Here is a 22821-nt window from a genome sequence, read left to right on the forward strand (position 1 = left end):
CCCCATGTCACATTTAAAGCACAATTGCTTTATTCGTAGAAAACCTTTCAAAGTACATTGACAATCATCAATATTGGCAACACTGCTGTAATAAAATCGATTTTATTTTCCACATATTATTTGCATAAGAATGTTATTCTGAGATTACCAATTGAAATATTCGGAGAAAACCATTTACAATTTGCTGTAGATCGATAAATATACGTACATGATTTTAAAAGTATGAGACTTTTTAGTAAACCTACCATAAACAGTAAAATTTATACATAAGACTGTGGTTTAAACTCACGATTTAGCTCTCGTTTTTACAAATATAGTTTCTTTAGTAATTCAAACTAGTTTTGAACACGCTTTTTACTTTTTTTCTTTTGCTGGGAGTGAAAGGATGGGGTATCAGCAAATTTGGTCATAAATGGGTAAATAACTAAAGTTACCTAATGTCAGAGAATTGAGGAATATAATTGATTTTTTAAAGCTATACCTTTAGTAGAATAGTAAAGGATACAAACATACAATTTGTTCAAAAGAATAAGATATTTGTTTTGCGAAAAATAATGTTAATCTTTGACGAGCAGCTTATCTTAGGAGTTTTTGGAAAAACTATATAGTTCTTCAACCAAAAGCATTTTCTAAGATCTTATACTTTCATAGCAGTGTAGAATAATAGTTGAACGATGCACAGAACACCGGTTACGATTTTATCAATAAATAAAAAAGTTATGGCATAAACAAAGTGGCCACTTTATAAAATGAACAGTCCTTATAAACGATGGATATAAAGCTAGCATTACTATATTTGTAAATTTAAAGTTGAAGTAAAGTGAGAAAAGGCCCCACTAGAACCATATTGAAGTTATAGCTTATAACATTGGTTCAACATTTGTGGGGCCCTTTCCCACTTAAAATCAACTTTAATTGTACATACAGTCAGTGACATAAGTTAGTAACCAAATGCCCAAGTTAGGGGTGCTGTATCTCAGCTTATGGTAGTCCGAATTAGCTGAAATTTGGATGACGAACTACAAATAACTTGAAATTTTGCTTGTAATGGAAATATTACATTGCAGTCATTTTACTAAAAGTTTCAGAGGCTTGTTCAAAGACAAAAGTAAGTAATCGAGCGACTTTTTAATTTAATTCGAAAACGGTAAGTCGTGGAAAGTTGATGTGTTCTGCAAATTTGTGTTACTTCTGGAATTGAACAACTTTGTGGAACAGACCAAGAACCCACAACTAGCAAATTTTGTCAAATTACGGATATATCATATTTAAACTTTAATTTTAAAAACGGATCCAAATTTAAACATTGCCTTTTTGACCATATTTGACAAAAACACCACCGGGGTTTAACTTTTTAACACTGAAGTTGTTCCTATCTGACATTTAGAAAGTGACATGGAAAACAATATACACGCAACATTTGAGTTTAAACAAAGGGGTGTGGCAAAATCTCAATTCAGTGTTCGGTACTTAAATTGGGACTGACGTTTATGGACCATGCCTTAAGATTTTTGGGAGCTTTGTTTGCAATAGTAGTTTGAAATTTATCGAGCTTAACCTTCCAGTCGTCGCGCGGTTTTCCACCGTCAGAACCACCACGCTGCTGTTGTGAACGAAAAGCGAGGTTTTTTCAACAGTCTTGTACAAAATACAACAGCGCGACGACTGAAGCGTTAATTATTAATCGGCGTAAAAATACAAAATTGTTGGCACAATGCTGATCGACGTTAGTGTGATGCAAAATGGACCGGCAGTGGTGGCGCACAGGTCTAACTCGAACTCAACATGTACTCTGGATTCGCCACCAACGTGTTCGCTCCTCACGATACGGGTGTTGTGCTTTCTTTGGTAATTTTCTCTCTTCTCGGTTGGTAGCATAACGTATCCATGGTCATTCATCAGCAAAAGGGGAACGACGACAAAGACAAACCAGCAGAGCAACTGGTCATGTTTATCGTCGAGTTCTAGCAAACATCCACCCCGTTGTGGCGACCGACTGTTTTTTCCAGGGCCCGATTACCTTGCCGCTGGCAGCCAACTCTTCGATCCGGTTGCTTCTCCATCCTTACCTGGTTTGGAACTGGAAGTATATGAGCAAAATCGCGACTCTCAATCATCTACCCGAGGGGTGCCATCACTGGCTGGGGCTTGCAGCTGACTGCGAGCTCCCGGTGGACTGTAGGGTAGGTATATCAATATTCACCAATTTAAGGAAAACTGTTTTTCCAATCAATCAAATGACTTTTCAACACTGTAAATATGTAAATCGAAGTCTTTCAATTTATTATCAATGCACCAGTTTTCGCCATGTTTTAATTTCGTTTCCTGAATTCGCCAACTACGTTGATTACGTATGGTAGGTGGCAAATTTAGGAAAACTATGACGAAATCATAAACCAGGAAGCTAATATTTTGGAGGATTTTCTTTTTAATTAATTTCCCAGCAAATTGTTTTGGGTTCTTAGAATGTCATCAAATAACACTGCGGAACACGTGTTTGTCTCAAGCACCAAAATACGACAATGTTTTATACAACATTGGAGACCTGTAGCTGAGAAGTGTGATGTGCTGGAACATTTCTGAACACGGCATCACATTATGCGACGCAAAATCAACTAGAAACACATAATTTTATCCTTGAGACACGCAAAAATGTTATTTTTGCTATACTGTGTAATCTGGGTTGGCGAATATTGCTACTATGGTGAATATCGGTGCATCCACCCTACCAGTATCGAATGAGAGCACGAGTCATCGGGTGAAGGCAATTTCGACTTCCTTTGGCGAACAAGCTATTGGATCATCAACACCACAGTGCTGCTGCTCGAGGAATTATTCATTTGCACCCGAGCTTGGATTGAGGCAGGCTCCGCGATTTAGCAAGCGATCATCATTGATCACACACACGGGCGATGGTGATTCCACAGGAAGCGTTATTCCGGTTTTGGGGTGAAACTGATCGCTGCGCTCATTAGCTCGAGTTTTTTTATTTCTTCTGGGTTCGGTGGTATCGTAATAATGGCAAATAAAAGCAGGAAGATAGAACGAAACTTTGGAGTTAATAAAAAACACTATTATATCTATATGTGCCTAGAAGAAGTGAAGGAGAAGGATGTACATTAAATGCATCCAAAGAAGCTCATCCAAAGGAATAACAATATATGAACAAAAAAAGATGAAACTCAAAGTAGCAATATGAGGAACATTGGTCCTTAGTTCTAAATTTGCAAACTTTGAATGAATTGTTTTGTTAATTCCAAATTTGAGGGTTTAGTTGCATATTATTTGAAGGGTTTTTTTCGAATTTTCCAGGTGCTTATTCACAATTTGCAACACAGGTAGAGAAGGTTTTTCATTTATTTTAGAAACATGAAAAATCTCTAAAAACTACGTTCTGAAGAAAGACCGTATGCCTACGTTAGTCTGTGAAAAAGGATAGGAGTTTACTGCATAGAAATTTCTTTGCCACAACATTACGAGGCCCATGTATAATCTCAATGTAACTGTTATGCGATTATATTAAACATTGTGACATAACAACTTGGTATTTTTTCCGAATTTTCTAGAACAATCTCACAGATTTTATTAAGTTAGTCGAAAGCATTGATGATTTGATGATGTTCCACGGTATTAACTCGAAATCGTCAATTCGACTTCGAATGTCCAATGCACAGTGGTCCAGGAATCAGTTTTACGCGGAAAGATGCATTTTGAGCTTTAGAATGAAACATTAGACAAAAACGGTCTTCTACAAAGTTGTTTGTATTAGTTAAGCCCTTTGTTTGGTGTTATTGAAAATTAGGGTGGACCACATTTTCATAGAAATTGTGTAACTAACTTTCTTATTTGTAGAAATTATATTATACATGCTTCAGCAAAGTTATAGACCATTCAATTTCAAGCAACTTTGCCAAAAAAAGTTTTTTTGTATCTCTTAAATTGACCGATTTAGAGCTTTTTTCCTGCAGTGACATAGGGTGGTCCGAACAAAACTGGTTTTCTGGCTCTAGAGTTTTCAATTTAAATTTCTCATCAAAGTAGTATATGAAACACTTTTAGAGCTTTGAAAAATGCGTAATTTGGTGAGTGAAGAAACTCGCTATCTCCTTCCGTTTAGGAGTTATTGTTGTTTTTCTCTCAAAAACATGCCTACTTTGATTGTGAATATCTCTGATTGGGGCAAATATAAAAAATATCTTTTGACGGCATTCAAAAGATAAAATAAAATTGTATATTATATCAAAAAATTACAAATGTGTTATTTTTGTAACTCTAATAAAATGCCTTGAAAAACAAAGGATTTTAAGCAGAAAAACTTTAATAACTTTTGAAAGCTGTTTCAAATTTGTCTCAATTTAATACTAAATTATAACACAATTTGTAATTAAACAAATCTATTGACAAAGAAATTAACAGATTTTGTTATAATTCTGTTATGGAAAATAACAAAATGAGTTTTTTTTTTTGAAATATAATAAGCTACATTTTTGTTCAAATTAAAACAATTTTGTTTAGTGCAGAAGAAATAGTGTTATAATTTTTGTTATTTCAACAACTAACCAGCCAGAATTGTAACATACTTTGTTAGAAAAAATGCGCTACCTGAGTAACAAACTCTGCTTTAACTCTGTTGTTATCTGGCCGGGCGGTGGTTTCTTCGAATCATGTGAAAAATAAGAGCATTAATTGAATTGACACAATCTGGCCATCTTGGATTTTGACGCCATCTTGAATTTAAGTAGTAGAATAAGTTTTTTACCTAGTTAGCACTTGATGAATTTTAAGGCTTCTACTTTGAATCAAGATGGCGTCGAAATCCAAGATGGCCGCTAGAGTTTTTCATTTAAATTGATGCTCTTATTCTTCACTCGACTCGAAGAAAACACGAACGATTGAAAACTTATTTCTTTGTTAGCATCAGCATTAGTATTAGGCAATTTGCACGAATTCGTAGGTGGTACAGTCCTAGACCGTTGTATGAGGGTTGCCTCCTTCCCTTCCGTTACCAAATCTTTGGACTAACTCTTGACTCGTTGACAAGATTGACGCATCCTCCAACAGTCGAGAACTGTCCTGGCCGCGTCCTTGCGAGTGCTGAAGAATGGGAAGGATTGATAAATTGAACACCTACCTTCAACACCAAAATGGTCGCCAATTTTTTTTCAGTCTCAGATGAAAGCTATATCCTTCCTCTATACAATGCTACTATGTTTTTCATGTGTTCCAAGGGAAATATGAGACATATCACGTGAAGAAATACATAAGATTTATCGAAAAATTGGCTTTTTCGCAAACTGTTTAGCGAGCTGGCGTACGCCAAGGCGAAGATAGTAAAGTAGTCAACGCAATCGTTTTTTTTAATAGAGTAAAGTAGGGCAAAATTTCGAGTGGGGCAAGAGTTTCTTTTCCAGATTTCTAGCTCAATTCAAAACAAAACTTATAAATGACATGGTAGTTCGAATGCTATCCAAGTAAGAGACTTTCACTCCAAATATTATAAAAATCGATTGTGATTTGGGAAAGTTATAGCTTTTTGTCGTTTTTCGACATGAATATTGTAATTTTTGGTCAAACTTTTTTTTATCATAAGGATGCTTTGAGGTGTATTAGTTTATGCATAAATACTTGGAAACTATTTTTGGCCCATAGTGGGGCAAAAGTTCGAATCAGCGGGGCAAAAGTTCGACCCATGTATGAACCCACGGAACAATTTTCAAATTGCCTGAAATCACCATATTACTTTCAAACTTAGCAAAATTTGCCTGATTATGCGAAAAATGTCACCAAAGTTTTTCATTTCCACTTAGTGTTCGAAAAACTGCTATTTTTGGGTATATTACAATTAACCGTATTTTGGGTAATTTTTTAATGAAAATTTAGAGTCTATTTTTCTGCAAACATTATTTTACGGCTGGTATAAAGTATGCCTGTCATAAAAGTATCGATATTTTGTGTTTTAGCCAGCGAACTATTGCCCCACAGTAGATTCGAACTCTTGCCCCACCGGTGGGGCAAAAGTTCGTTTAAGACAATCAATTTTGATACTGTTATAACTAAAAATGGGTAAATATTTTTACACACGTTTGTTCAGCAAAATTATGGCCAATAAGTTGAAGGTTCACAGTATGGTTTTTCTTTTGTTTCATCTGCTATTGTCTTCCTGGAAACTTTGATTATACCACTAAGGTCGAACTTTTGCCCCTCTTTACTCTAACTGTCAAACCAAAAAACAAGTTATAGTAAGATAAGAATTTCCGAGTTTCATGACAAAAAAAAAATGTACAAAAGTTATTATTTATGCTCAAACATACTAACTGAATTTCTAAAAGTGAATTCATGCCGCATAAACTGTATGTCATTGCTTGAATACTGGTTTAAAAGCAAGCAAATTTTTCGTAAAACCACTAAAAATTTAGGATTTTTGGTAGGTTTAAAGTAAAAAAAAAAAAATGAGTGTTATCTAGAGTTTATTTTTCTGCTCAAGCATGTTCACTGGACAGGTACAATCCAATTTATGTCGTGTTCCCGCGGATACGATCCGGTAGGAAATAATTAATACGGAGAGATACGTTCGAATTCACGGTTTATTTCAGACTGATTTGTTACATAGTATATCGCCCTATATATAGTCCTTCACCCTATTGTACTTGCATAGAATATTTTCGATGTGCATTGTTGTATACAATAATGAGCTGGGTCTAAACTGTTATACAATTGACGGATTGAATATTCTCGAACTGTCAGACAATGAGACAATACATGATAGATAAACAATAACAATGCAAATTCAATGTTTGGATCTGGAATGATCTCGATGGTAAGAAATTTTACTTTGCCTGTTATTATATACTTATCTAATGTTTTGTGTATTTCAGGAATGATGAGTAACTTGATGAACAGGTGAGTAACAGTGTTGCTAGTTTGGTGGTGAATTTGTGTAGTGTTTGTGGCCTCAACATGAGGCATGTTCGTCCACCGGTGTGGTGCGGAATGATGCACCCCGGTGGCTTGTTGTTGGCCACAACATGTCGAAAAAACTTGAAGTTTTGTAATCAAAATAAGTTTTGAGTGTAATGCCGAATTTATATTTCTACTCTAGACTACTGCAATCAAATAAGTGTCGAAAAACCTATACGTCAGTGCTTTAAACTTTGGTTCATATGAAAACAGTTAAGAAAACAATATTTCTTAGTTCTTTTCAGTAATTGAAATTTTGAGTGCAATCTAAATTTTATGTCTGGTCAAGCATGTTTTCTGCAATTCTGCAAGCAAATTTGTATCAAAAAAATGTCTAGATCTGTTTAAAGGTGCCTAGATCAAACCCAAAGGGATCAAAATGTAGTCTTGTTCCAAAACACTTTGTGAAGATTTCAAACCTCCAGAGCACTAGAGGTTTTAGAATATGAAATCCGCGATCTACAAAAATCTGCCTTGTTAGGGAGGTCCGAAATATTTTTTTTTTGCTTTACATGCATTATCCGCCTAGTTATCTAGAGTGATTCGAGTTTGAAAAACTTTTTATTTTAAGATTTGCGATAAAGTTTAACACATGCCGCTTTGATGTGCGAAAAAAAATCATTTATATAATTGCTGTAGGGGAAATATGCACATTCCTCGGAACATTTTTTTTTCTATCGTACTAAACTACGGAATGGACATGAGACACGTGAAAGAATTTTGAAAATTGATAAAAAACCGTTGCTGAGATAGGGTCGATTGATTTTTATGGTACAACTGATATTCCGGGGTTCCTTTTGTTAATGGATAATTCCAACAGAAAATGCACCCAATTCCAGTAGAATATTGAATCAAACGATTTATGATATTTAAATCACCACTATGGCTTAAGCAGTCAAAGTTGGTTTAAAATTTACTATAAAAATTGTTAGTGGATGACGTTTCTTCAATAAAACCAAATAGTTTCCAAATAGCATCCAATTTTTTTTTAATATGTTTTGATATATTTTCTTCTAGACCTAGAGTTCTGATAATTAACCTTAAGTGTAAGATTTGACAGATAACTTTGGATTATTCTTACAATGTATGTTAGAAAAAACAAAGTTTTTTTTTCTTTACAATCAAGCCTTCGTGCCAAATGCTGTCGAATGCTTTTACTCTGTCTAGAAGACCAGTAGAATAGCCTTCAGATTTGTTGGAACGAATCAAATTTGTTACACGTAAAAGTCAATGAGTGGTCGAATGTCCATGTTGGAACCATACATGACCAGTTTATTTTGCACAACTTTCTGCGATTAGTGGTGACGTATGGCGTATTAGTTTTTAATTAATACTGATTGCGTTTGGGCCTCTACAATAATTACAGCCGTCTACCATTAAGTTTTCTTTGTTTCGAACGCATCACTGAACCTAGCGGAAGACCATATGCTCTCCCGGATTGGCCCCGAAACTGTTCCCGGCCATGCAAATGTTTGACTGAAGGGTGATCAGCAGAACAAAGAGCTCTTGAGAGCATCAGAATCGCCGGGGAGACAGTCGGACACAAATCGAAAACGCAACTTACCGTAAACAGACAGCTTGCCACGCAGACGGCAGCCCACGAGCCAACCCAGTACTTGAGCACGGTTCGTTCGCTCTCGGAGAAGAACATCGAGTTGCACGGCGCGCCGCAGTCTTTGGTGACCTGAAAAAAAAAGAAAAGAAATGAGCCCAAATGAGAACATGAAAATAAAAGTCAAATTTTAAATTATATGCAGACATATGCAGACGAGTGAGAAAACAAACTCCAGAAAAGGGGCAGTATTAATTAAATGCTATGGTGTTGGATCCTGTTGGCACTATGGGCTGGGAATGTAAATTTCGCGACATAAGTAAGTTCAATCACTTTCATGATGAATAAATAACAATCAATCTTAAAGTAATCTTCTTCTTGGCATTGCTTCCTCACAGGGACCGAGCTAGCTTCTCAGCTTAGTGTTCTTATAAGCACTTCCACAGTTATTAACTGAGAGCTTTCTTTGCCAAAGTTGGCATTTTCGCATACGTATATCGTGTGGCAAGTACGGTGATACTCTATGTCCAGAGACCTCAAGGAAATTTCCATCACGAAAAGATCCAGGAACAACCGGGAATCGAACCCAGACATCTTCAGCATGGCTTTGCTTTGTAGCCGCGGACTCTAACCACTCGGCTAAGAAAGGTCCCTTGAAGCCTTATCTTGAAGTAAAGACTCAACATAAAATTTCGAAAATGATTCTGAAGCTCCCTGCCAGGTATATTACTATCATCATATTTCAATATAGATCCAGATTTTTGACGCAAAGTACTTTTTTTTTTAATTTCGTTTTAGTATCATTACATTCATTTCTTATATCTAGGTGTTCTGTGTTATTAGACAACACTATCATCCTAATTTGGTAAAACAAATTTAAGATTTTATCAACATTTTGTTAACAAGATATTGCTGTGTGCATTTGAAATGCAAATATCAACTGCGGGAACACCAAAAGCGGTAAAATTTTTCACAAGAAATGCGATGTCAAAGATAGATTTTTCTTGCTAGGGCGGCGGTGCTTCATTTAATCGTTGCTAGGTGTCCTTTAATTGTTTTATGTTACCGCATTTGCAGGACGTTTAGTCTAGATTTGCATCCCAAATGCAAACAGCAATATTACATTTCATTTGCTGTAGCAGTTCAGATTTTTTTTGCGGTGAGTTGATTTCACCTGCTTATATGAGAAAAAAAACGCTTTGAATATACTTAACCTAAACATATAACGCATTAATCGTGGCAATAGACGATTGTAACGATTTTTGCCTGAAATTATTAATTATTTTATTTGACATTTGTTTCAATGTTTCAACATTGGATATTCTATGTAACTCATTGGTACTATACCAGGGAGGAAGCTTCAGAATCATTTTCAAAATTTTGTTTTGAATTTTCTGCAGAGCTTTCTTCCTGGTATTACAACAGCTAGTCCATATTGGTACAGTATACAACATGGCTAACCTGAAAATTTGTTTGGATATCAAAAGCTTGTTCTTAAGACAAAGTTTTGATTTTCTGTTAATAAGGGGATAGAGACATTTTACATATTTATTACATTTGGCTTGAATGCCCTCAGTGTGATTTTTGAAAGTTAAATTCTTATCTAGCATGAGCCCTAGATACTTAACTTCATCTGACCAATTTATTGGAACCCCTCTCATCGTGACAACATGTCTACTTGAAGGTTTCAAATAAAGAGCTTTTGGTTTATGTGGGAATATTATTAGTTGAGTTTTGGAAGCATTAGGAGAAATCTTCCAATTTTGACGCAAAGTTTTGATTTCTGGCCCATAGTGGCATGCCTGGCTCGACGAAGTGCGGCATCTGTTGCTTTTGTGGCGACGCGCGGCTCTTTGCTACAGAACGTCGTTCATTGTGCGAAATGTTGGGTATCAGATGACAAGGGGAAGCACCAAGAGCAGCAAAACAGGGACCGGGGGGTCGCAAGTCGATTCTCCAAAATCCAATTTTATGCTCGTGGTAACAAGTGTTGCTTTCATTATGACAGTTATGTTTCGGTAAAGTTTCTAAAACATGTGTCGTTGTTTGGCGACTAGGAGAGGAAAGCGCGAGGGAGAACTGTGAGCCGGTTTTCCAAATCAAAAACACTCGAAGCCAGTCTCAATTAATTAAAGCTACCATATCGGCACATCGAGGGCTGACAGATGGGCCAAGCAAGCGCACAAGCTCACAAATGGATAGTGTCCCCTGAGGGGGCCGTCGATCATCTGAGCTAGTCTTATGGATGCCCAACTCAAGGCACGCATCGATTGGAGCAGCCCTCCGGGTGACAAATTTCGTTGATGGCTAAAGTAGTCAATTTATCATTTTGGAAGTGCTGGGTTGGAAACTTGTTTTTTTTTCTTCGTACTGTTGTGAGGATTAGTAATGGAGGTTGTTCGGATAGATGGCAGTGGACATTGACAAGTTGGTGTGAGATGAAAAAATGTCGTCAAAGTGATAATTGTGATTTAAATTTAAATTTAGAATGTGAAGGTTGTTCTACGAGTCGACTCGGTAAACGTTCAGATTGACTTCTTCTAATGGAACTATTTTAATTAATCCTCACTAGTGGCACTCAGTGTATTATAAATTTATTTTCTTCAGTTGCTTGCACAGTTAAAAATAATGAAGATTACACGTCATGTAAACTTCATTTATGCGATGTAAACATGGCGTCATGTAAATTTCAGTTTGAAATCATGTAAAAATGTGTTATATGTAATGTAATCATTGATTACATGACATATTATTGATGCTTACATGACCTATCATGTAAATATCCATGATATTCCACGCTCCAATTATGTGCATTATATGTCTCAGAAATTTACAAGTTTTGTTCGAACTGTGTGTATACATTAGCGGCTCACTAATATCATCGTTGATGTTGAGACCACTTTTCAATGTAATAACTTACGTAGATTTCATTAACGTGAATTCCTTTGACGTAACATCTGGTAAATAGAATTTGTATGCATTCCAGATAACGAAACATTCGTTAAAAAATAATAATGGGTATTCGGCCATACTGTTGTTATGTTCTTATTATACTGTTTCATCATATCAGTGAATGCCTTTGAGTTAGAACCTTCAGATCTACAAGCGTAACGAGTATTTTTTTGAAGTTTAATAAGTAAGGATCATACACACATAGACTGGAAGGTATGTCCTACCCATATTCAAGCCTAACGAAATCTACCATAATGTTTTCACATGAATAAATTGATTGCTTAAACTATATTTTTCTAAGAAAACTTACTACAGGTCGGACTGGATTATCCGGGGACTCGATCATCCGGGATTCGATTATCCGAAATTTTAGAATTATTATCCGGAATTTGTATTTTGATGTTCTTGTTTTTCAATTTTTATACATAAATATGAGATAATTTGGTATAGCAATATACAATATGAATGGTTTTGCAGTTTAGAAAGTATTTAAGAGAAGTAGGGGTTTAAAAAAGTGTTTTTTGTGTATGCTGGTCAAATTTTGTTTTTTTTTTCTTGTAAAGACCGTTACTGTTCCGAGAATTGACGGGGTTGGTGGTCTGATGGTTACCGCTTCTGCTTCATAAGCAGAAGGTCATGGGTTCAATCCTAGGCCCGTCCCTTTCCTCGTACTTTGTAGTTGTATATCTCTCACTTGATTCTATCTTCCACTCTAAATCTATCACACTCAAACTATTCGTTCATAGCAAACGCTAGAACCAGAGACGGACAAGAAACCGTTTGCCTAACGCTTCCATTCTTCCACGCGCATGCCTTTCCTTACGCCTGATATATAGACAGTCTGCTAACCACAAAAGCAAACCTCTCTGCCATGCCTTTTCCCCCAATCCATACACTCCTGATGAACTGGCGTAGATGCAGTCGGACTCCACGGTCTACAGTGGGCTAGTATAAGTGCAACATCATTTTCTCCCCCTTCCCCACATTGGTCTGTATTCTGACGTGGCAGGCGCCATTTAGCTTAAAAATAGAAGATCACCAAACAGTCATTCGGTTGGTTCCTTGTGTAAGTGCAGCTGATCTGGCTATACTGGAGTAGCATCCACGGGCGGCCAATCAAGCTCAAGCTGAAGCTCAAGACCGCTACTGTTCCGAGAAAAAATTTCTGGCTACGACACCGCATCATATTTATAAAAAAGATAATATTTAAGTTCTTTTGTCAAAGGTTTCAATTTTTTCTTTGTGATTCGATTATCCGGAGGATTCCATTATCCGGAGTGAAAAAAAAAATCGATACTCCGGACAATCGAGTCCGACCTGTATTTCATAAATTATTTGATTGATTTCCAACAGATTTGTAGCAAAACTTAAAACAAAAAATTCAATATTCTTCATAAAATTCATTATACTAATGAATATACTTCAGAACTTTTGAAAATCTGTTAAAAATTAGTCAAGTAATATTGTGCGACTTGTTCATACTTTCAAAGCAGATTCCTCCTGATGGACTTCCATTCCTTCTATGTCTCCTCTTATTAGTATTCATTCCCTCGCAATTCCTCAGAAAAAAAAGATGCTGTCAAATCTCATACATAGATATTTCGCTGAAAGTTCTACAAGAAATTCTCGTGTGAATTTCTTTAAATAATTATCCCAAAAATTTTATTACAAATTCTTCAACGATGTTCATCAAAAGCCGGCTAGTATAACAATGTTGCCGTTGCTATAATTAGAAATATTTACAACCTACTTAACTCACCAGAGTTGCTTAAGTATGCTTTTACATGGCGTAAACCAGAAAGCTTAGTTTAATAGAATAAAATCAAAGTAATAAATTTCAATATACTATTGATGTTACGTTCAATAAACGTAAAACATTCAATGCTGAATATTTTTAATTAACAGCTTATTTTTCGACTTTCACACTATGTGACCAGCCCACCAAAGTTTTCCGTATTTATTTTACTTAATCTAATTTTCTTCTTTGTTCATCTGGTACTACTCTTGATGTTTACGTCTAGTTTTCCACCGAGTATTGCCCTCAGCACTTTACGTAAAAAAATATCCTGTTCAACATTCTCAGCCTCAACAGGATATGTCACAAGTGTTCGAAGATTAACAAAGTCATTAACAATTTTAAACAAATCCCCATTAAGCACTACTTAAGTATCAACTTCACTAGGACTTCCACTCTATATACCTTCAATCATTTACTTCGTTTTATTTTTTTTCGGGATTCATCGTCAATATGTTTATTGATTTCTAGTGGTTCGGCTCAGTAACAAAAATCTAGCTGTTGCAGGTAATGTCAAAGACTTAAAAATGAGACTAAAAGCTGATTAAGCATATAAACTTGATCAAGTGTAAGGATTGTAGACGAGGAGCCTTTTTTTTGTAAAATTACATGGAATGAAAAGAGATGTGTTTTCGAATTTTTCTGTTCAATATTGCGTTTTGTCGCTTACACTCATGGTAGACAATCGTCGCCGTCAAATGGAAACAGTCGGCGACGAAACTAAAAGAAGCGTTGTCATCATCACTCAACCATCGTCGGTTGACGATTTGCTGCAGAGATCCAGTCACATAGGCTCGGCGTCATGATGACGATCAAATACGATTCCTTCGTTATGGGCGAATCTTCGTTCGGGAGCACCAATCCGACTAAAAATATGAACCGAATATACAGTAAACGCTTTCTTTATGTATGTAAGGGTAGCAAGCGGAATGAAGAAATATTTGCTCGTTGACGATTTTTGGTTGAAGTTAGTCATGCATTCTTTCGTCGATGACGAGACGACGCCCTGCCAGAGTCGTTATACTGGATGACGTTGTTTTTTTTATTTCGTCGGTGACGAATCTGACGATTGTCTGCCCTGCTTATACTCCTTGATTTTGCAGACGATGACTTTATTGGAATCGATCACAGTGCAGTAAAGCAGGGTTTTACCATTTTGAAGATAAACAACTAAGATAAGCTTGTGATGCCATTTACTCTACCCAAACGTATAAGGTCGCATATAGAGAAAAAAAAAAACAGGTTCAGATGTGTTGATGCTGAGGCAGTTCTTGATGGAGATGTAATTAAAGTTGTTGAAGAGCCATATACGTGTGACGTATGATAATAATGTTTCCCTTGTAGTAAAAACACGTGTTCTAGCTGCAAATATCTCCTTTTATGGATTACGTAACCAGCTTAGGGACCCGCAACTTGCAAATGGAGACGACATTTCTACACTGTTGCTTGATAAAGGCTTATCTGACTTCAAAGATCCATTATTTCGTTAACAACTTCGCCAAAACACCTCGCGATCCTTTATCGTGCAACACTGAAAAGTGCTTCGAAAACTTAAGCAGTTTTTTAATAATAATGCAAAGAGAGCAACGATTAATACAAGCTTACCCAAATGAAACATCATTGTCAATTTGCCCTGTATAAAACGCTTATTATTGGCTCTCTAAGCACATTTATTTAAGAATAGGAGCGAAAACTATTGAGCGAATAAAATAGGCAAACTTCAGTGAGCTGGTCATTTAGTGCGAATGCCGGATAAGTCGTAAATATTTCTAATTATAGCAACGGTAACATTGTTATACTAGTTGAGAACAGTTTGGCCAACTTTTTTAGCGTTTTTGTAGGTTTTTTCAGTGCTATTGAAAAAATTTAATATGGATTGTATTGAAATTTCTAGTCAAAAACTTCAAATCGAGATTTCTCGAGATTCCTCCTAGGGATTTTTTTAAAAATTGGTCCAGAGGTGCAGAATGACCCTAGGAATCGAGCCCTGTGCTCAGATTTGATGGACATTTTTTTTGCATAATAACGGTCTGTCGGGGCACCATGAAGCCCTTAAGAAATATTTCTAAAACAAATTAAAAAAAGGGTCAAAAATTCTTCTATGTTTTCTTCTTCTAAAAATTTTGCTTCAAATCTCCAGATCATTCAAGAATTAAAATGAAAATTGTTTTTGGGATGCCCCTTGCCTTCGAATCTTCAGAGGAAATTTATTGAAAAACCTCAGGACAACTTCTGCTCCCAAAATAAGCATGGCGGTTAAAGAGTCTGTAGAGAAACATGTAGTAAAATAACAGGGAACGGAAGAATTTTTAGAATCCGAGAGCCCGTTCTCAAACCATTTCGTGACATACAAACACCACTCCATTTTTATTTATATAGATTCATAAAGAAATTTGTACTGATCTTCTTTAAAACACTTTTTCAGAAATAATTTAACTAATTTTTGGCAGAATCCATATTCTTTGTTTGAATTTTTGTGCGATACGAGTGCGGAATTTCAGAGGCTTTTTGGCAGAATTCCAGAAAACCAGAAATCAAGGAAGGATAGATTTCAAGGACAATTTCTAAGGATGATTCTGATGGAACTTCTTGAGAAACTTGTTTTATTTTTAAATTCATTAGAGAGGTTTTAATTATCCTGTAACTTACCTCTAGAGAGAAGGTTAAAAATAATCACTTAAAATTTTGTTATTTTTACTTTCTTTTGCATGACGCTTTAGAAGTTCCTCGTACAATAATCTTTCCATACTCAAAAAGTAACATTTCAAAATATCTATAGAAAGGTAAATTATAATAGTTGAAAAAAAAAATGCAGAACTCTTATACCAGTGGTACTCAACCTTTTCGGAGCCGCGACCCGCTTTGAAGCTGTACAAACGTCTCACGGACCCCTAGAGATGGATGTTCTTAAAATTAATGTTTATGGAAGTACCGAATCTCTCTAATAATTTACCCTTCCGGTCGTCACGCGATTAACTATAGCCAGAAGCATCACGCAATTGCTGTGAACGATAAGCGAGGTTTCCTCAACTGTGTTGTACAATATACTCAATGCAACTATTGAATTGTTATCTTATGTACTGGGAAAACATTCCTACAAGTCCTGTCTGTGATCCACAACAGATCCTATTAGAGAAATCGTCAACGCAAGAATCCTGCCACTATGAATTGAATCACGAATTTACTAATCTATCTATTTTTTTCCAATAATATGACCAGGAACTTCTTTGAGGGATATTGACATAATTCAAGAATTCATTCAGGGCAAGTAGGATAAACCCTTGGGGGTTTTCGCCATCCAACTGTCACAACAGTAAGTCGCATTAATGTACGGTTCAGAGTAAAGTAAAAAACTTTGGCACTTCCAGGATCCACTTTGTCAGGGGGAATTTTCTCGGCTGAATTGTATGAAACATGGCCATAAGAAGCGCTTGAAAACAAAAAAAATAATATTGTAATCAAATATGAGCTCAGTAGTTCTAAAAACTTCATGTCGAAGTAAATCAAGAATGCAAACAATAAAATACTTCACATGGAAACACTCCGAGTTGCGCTAATAAATCGTCAAAAAGATTGCCAGGAGTTAATGACAGATTTCATGTGCTCCTTGAGAGCCGTAGGGAGAATTATCAAAAAAAAAAAAAAAAATGTCAGTATATCTCCGAAAACCTTGGACCTTGGCCTGCAAAATTTACTAACGATTGTGGTTCATATTATTCCAGATGTTTCTTATGGATACCTCCAGAAATTAATTTTCAAGATAACACTGGATAGAATTTTCATTGATGTGCGTTGAGAAACTAGAGTTGACTTGCAATCCTTAACTGACAGGATCACATTGATGGTGTTTTTCAGTATTTTCACAGTTGAAAAGAACAGAATAGGTTTCAGTTCAAAAGTACTTCATGCAACTCGGTAATAATGTTCTCTTGAAACCAAGTTTGATTGAACATTCATCACATTTCTCGCGTCAAAGTGTAAACGAATCGGGCTTTGATACAATTCGATAGTATGTCCCAACACCCATAAACTATGAAAACATTGTCAATAAAATCATAAAACTTCCCGTCATAAACCCGATTTTCAAAACGGCTAATAATCTTCTTTTTAATCATTCATTGGTCCCCTGTTCAAAACGAACAATGATCGAATCTCTCTTCATCAAGAGGGCCTATCATCGGGAAATTTTGCAATCTGTCATTGGCCTTAGCATGGTGAGAGGCAATTGACTCTCTCTTGCTCGTTCCTTGAAACCCAAAAGGGCCTAGCTTTGGGCCACGGCACGCTAACAAAATTCATAAATAGAACAATGCTTGCTTACTAACCACAAATAGGCCAATCATTCAAACTCATATTTTTATACACTTTTTCGACAGTTTCAGAATAAAATCAGATATTAACAAGTAGTATTAGTAAATCGTCAATCATATAGATTGATTTGAATACTGAGAAATATGAATTGGAAATGTGGCGAACAATACTCATTAGCGTGGGCCAAATTTAGATTCTCGCTCCAGTCCACTTTTTTAACTCCATTTGGGTCCCACAACAACTGTGCAAAATTTCAGCTCGATCGGATAAACTCTATTTTAGTGCCAGCCGTTCAAAGTTTGTATGGGATTTACTATGGAAAAACTTACTTTTGCATAAAAATTCCGAACGCAGACCTCGATATGTAATTTTACCATGAAGAATATTGCCAAAAACCGCGAAACAATACGACACTTGTGAAGAAAGTTATTCAATGAAAACCTATTGGCAAGGCGACGTTGATTAACACGTAAAGGAATAACAATAATAACGAAATTGGGCAAAATTTCCAAATAATCGATGTTTAATAACTTTTTCCACAAGCTTCGGATTGCTTTGCGGTCCTCGACAATGTTGTTCATCGTAAAAATATCTATGGAGGTTTGCGTTCACAATTTTTATAGAGGACAATGGGCGACCTCTGGCGATTTTACTTTGCAAAAGTAAGTTTTCCCATAGTAAATCCCATACAAACTTTGAACGGCTGGCGCTAAAATATAGTTTATCCGATTGAGCTGAAATTTTGCACAGTTGTTGTTGGTCCCAAATGGAGTACAAAAAGTGGACTGGTGCGAGAATCTAAATTTTTCATATAACCGTGTCCCAGGCTAATACTCATATCGAACAATCTGAGGATTGGCCCTTTTGAATTGTTACGCGAGACATATTCATGAATTAGGAGAAACGACACTTGCTCTCAATGGCTTCGTGGACCCATTGAGAACTTTTCGCGGCCCCCTAGGGATCCGCGGACCACCGGTTGACAAAAACCCTGTCTTATACGTATGATTTTTGATTTCTGAAAGTCCATCAGGAATTCCAAAGTAATGCAAAAGTCTTCCCCAAGATTTAAGTTCTTTAAAATCTTACGTTACGAATTTTACCTCAGTATTCAATTTGTATACCGGCATATCGGTCTATCTTCCGTTATGTTCTTAAATAATACCAGCAATTTTTTCGCGTTTGACTTCTACAATAGTACAAAATAATCAATAATAGACCCTTCAAAACCGTATGTTTGGAATTTCTAAAGGTAGGAAAATGGGTTCTACATCAAGCTCTCCACTGAAAGCTTCAACCCTCTAATACCCAAATATTTATTTTCGATCTAAATATCATTTTTCGTTATCTAAAATCGTTCTAAACACGTTTTGGGCAATGATTTATTTTTCTTCGCAAATCTATGAGTTTTGGTTTTTGATTTTTATAATTTTTATATTTGAACATCCCTATTCTTTTTCATTTTTTCTTGAAGCCTCTTCTAGTTACTAATTTTTGGCAATAATAAAAATTAAAGTTTTTACAGTTTTTTTTTAAATAATAAATTTTAAATATTTTTCTGGAAATATTTTTGTTTTCCGTGTAATTAACGGAAAAACAGGTTTGGAATTATTTTAATACCATCAAACTCTTCTTCTGCTATAGGTTGATAGTAGAAAAATATAAAAGGCTCGATTTTTTATATTACACGTTAAATAAACCCCAGGCATTTGAAGGTTATATAAGAATACAATTTTTCAAACAATTTTCAAAAATACAAAAAAGTTTCAAAAGTCATAAAAAACTTTTCTTATATGCTTGTTATGAGTCAAGGTTTAAGTCAAAAATAAAACCATTTTGATTTCCGAGCTACGAAAAAATACACAAAATTGCAAAGTGTACCCCGTCTAAAGGCGGGGTTGGGTATTAGGGGGTTAAAATGGGAAGCTTGAAAGTCTTACCACTAGAAGCTTGAAAGGCTTCCCAAAGGAAGCTTGAAAGGCTTCCCAAAGGAAGCTTGAAAGACTTCCCAGAGGAAGCTTGAAAGGCTTCTCAGAGGAAGCTTGAAAAGCTTCCCAAAGGAAGCTTGAAAGGCTTCCCAAAGGAAGCTTGAAAGGCTTCCCAAAGGAAGCTTGAAACGCTTCCCAAAAGAAGCTTGAAAGGCTTCCCAAAGTAAGCTCGAAAGGCTTCCCAGAAAAGCTTGAAAGGCTTCCCAATGAAAGCTTGTAAGGCGTCTCAGAGGAAGCTTGAAAGGCTTCTCAAAGGAAACTCGAAAAGCTTCTCAGAGGAAGCTTGAAAGGATTTTCAGAGGAAGCTTGAAAGGCTTCCCAAAGAAAGCTTGAAAGGCTTCCCAAAGGAAGCTTATAAGGATTCTCAGAGGAAGCTTATAAGGATTCTCAGAGGAAGCTTGAAAGGATTCTCAGAGAAAGCTTGAAAGGTTTCCCAAAAGAAGCTTGAAAGGCTTCCCAAAGGAAACTTGAAAGGCTTCTCAAAGGAATCTTGAAAAACTTCACGCTGAAAGCTTGAAAGACTTCCCGCTGTAACCTTGAAAAGCTTTCCAAAGCTTTAAAGTCTTTCCCCTGGAAGATTTAAAGGCTTCCCAAAAGAAAATAGAAAGGTTTCTCAAAGGAAGCTTGAAAGGCTTCCCGATTGTGCTACTTCTCTCCGAATGTAGGTTCTCCGAATGTCGTTTCCCCGAACGCCAGTTCCCCGAATGATCCGTTTCCCCGAATGCCATTTCCCAGAAAAGTGGCTGATGTTCAAATAGGTGCTAGAATAGTTTTCGGTGGAAAGATGGTGAATTATAAAGAACGATAAGCAATCAAAAGAAGGAGGTATTTGGTCATTCTCGACTATACACATGTTGCCAAAAATACTGGAAGCTTGTAGAACTTCCCGCTGGAAGCTTCAAAAGCTTTCCATTGAATGCTAAATAGGCTTCCCACTGGAAATTTCTATGGCTTACCACTGAAGGTTGTAAGGCTTCCCGCTGGACGCTTGGTAGCTTGAAATGCTTCTTGCTTGAAAGGCTTTCGGCTGGAAATTTGAAAAGCTTCCCAACTGTAAGCTTAAAAGGTTTCACGCTGGAGCCTTCAAAGGCTTCCCAGAAAGCTTTAAAGGCTTCTCGCTGAAAGCTTAAAAAGCTTTCCGCTGGAACCTTGAAAGGCTTCCCAAAGCAGGCTTGAAAAGCTTCCCAAAGGAGCCTTGGAAGTCTTCCCACTGGAGTCCAGAAGCTTGCAAGGCTTCCAAACTGTAAGCTCGAAAGGTTTTCAAACTGGAAACTTGAAAGGCTTCCCAACTAGAAGCTAGAAAGACATCCCATTAGAGGTTTCAATGACTTCCCAACTGAAAACATGAATGTCTTCCCTAATAGAAGCTTAAAAGTTATGTCATCGGAAGCTTTAAAGGGTTATCACGGATGCTTTAAATGTATGAAATTATTTCCTCTGGAAGCTTTAAACTTTTCAAATTGAAAGGTCGAAAGGCTTTCCGTTGGAGGCCTTAAAGTTGTCCTGCTTCATACAACAAGCTTCAAAAGCATTCCAAAACTTGAAATGCTGGCTTTAAAGTTTACCTTACATATAAAAGTTATTACATCATAACGTATTATGAAAAATTTTGTATGAATATGAGGTAACCTGCGGTCAATTATAAAAACTGATTTAAGACAGCCCTTTCAATTTTTGCACCAAAGTATTGCGTTTCGTATCGATTGCCAACCTCCCATCGCAGCCAAAAAATAAATAAAGACATCGCGATGAATCTTTTTGCTCGTTTTTCCGTTATATAATAATGTATATCCTCGACCTAAGCCGACAAAGGCAAGCTCCCTCCCCAAAAGAAAGAGCAAAAAGTTTTCAGTTTGCACAAATAATAGCCAGCAAATCCCGCGATGTAAATTTTCTCCCATCTCATTCCGTAGCGGAACAACCCGATCGATCAAGACGTTTTGGAGCTTCTTTTCCCCGTTGCCCCTCCACTCTTCAAAGGCCGCCATCATCCAAGAGGAAAACAGGCAAATTTTCTGCCCGAACTGCCCCGTTTGCCCTGTTCACTTGACTCGTAGCGAAGAAATAATTTCCGAGAAAAAAAAAAAACGAGCAAATGGGCGTTCAAAATGTTTTCTATGGGGAACTTTGAAAAAGATCTGTATTCGTCTCGTTTTTTTTTATTTCTTTTCCAAACACTGATGCTATTTTCTGCTCAATCGCGCCAAATTCTCTTTGATTCGGAAAGAAAAATGCTTTTATAGTAATTAGTCCGTTCGCTATCCGCCGAACTCAATCAAAAGCGATCTTCGGACGGGTAATGCGTGCAAGTAAGCATACCGAACAATGAAATTGAGTCGAAAATCGAGGGGGAAACGGGGAGGGATATAATTTTATTTGTTCAAGATCTGTCGGGAATTTGAGGGGAGGTGAGATGGAAAAGGGGAAGTAAGGCTTACGAACAAGTGAATGAACTCAAGCTTTGCTCGCTCGAGCAAACAAGGTTCAATTTCCGATACAAAGCTATCGGCCTCCGCGACATACCAAACAAATTGTGGGGAGGGTATTGTAGAATCTAAATGAAACGTTCAGATTTTCATTCGATGGGGATCAGCACTGAAATGGGGGCGACCCAGTGCTCATTCTAATGATGTCAGCAGAAGACGAAAGCTTTCAAATTTTGGGAGGGATAAATTTTGCTAACGAGGCATTAACGCGAAATATGCGGTATTGGTGAGCTTTTCGATTTGAATTTCAAGAATGATAGGAATTCTGACTCAAAAAACGATTTGTTAACGTTTCAAATTTGGAAAGTTTCATCCTCTCCAGAGCCGTCTTTCTATCTTCTTCATCTGCATCTACTAAACTACCCCATCGTTGGCTATCGAGTAATGCAGGTACAAAGTAAGAGGTTTGTTAATACCACAAACTCTGCAATTCCTGATTCTCCAATTTAGCAGTATACATCCTAACTATTTTCACCAATTTGCCTGGCGCAATCCATTCGGGCAGTTTAGTCGAACAAACCTTCTCTCAACAGATCACCAGTCAAAGCAGTTGGACATTTAGCCAGTCAGTGAGTTGTACGTTGGAGATTTGATTTATTTGCATGCATTAGAGCTGAATAATTTATGGCACAGGCCAGCACACACTGCTGCATCCACTGGACAACTAATGGACAGCTCGACTCTTCAATTTGTGTATGGAAAGCCATTGCCCTTGATTGCTACACTAACAACTATGCTGGGGGCTCCAAATTGCGAAGGCGTGGGTGGTGTTATACGAGG

The 22821-nt window shown here is 36.7% G+C and overlaps 1 protein-coding gene across 1 annotated transcript in view; it reads right to left on the bottom strand.

Annotated features, from left to right (window-relative positions):
- Positions 1–22821, bottom strand: part of LOC5572716 (frizzled) — a 125474-nt gene that overhangs the window by 57422 nt on the left and 45231 nt on the right. The window contains exon 2 of the mRNA XM_021849591.1: positions 8522–8641. Coding sequence (XP_021705283.1) covers positions 8522–8641 — 120 coding nt within the window. The remainder of the gene's footprint in view (positions 1–8521; positions 8642–22821) is intronic.

This window comes from Aedes aegypti, chromosome 3, assembly GCF_002204515.2.
Source record: "Aedes aegypti strain LVP_AGWG chromosome 3, AaegL5.0 Primary Assembly, whole genome shotgun sequence".
Taxonomy (NCBI): domain Eukaryota; kingdom Metazoa; phylum Arthropoda; class Insecta; order Diptera; family Culicidae; genus Aedes; species Aedes aegypti.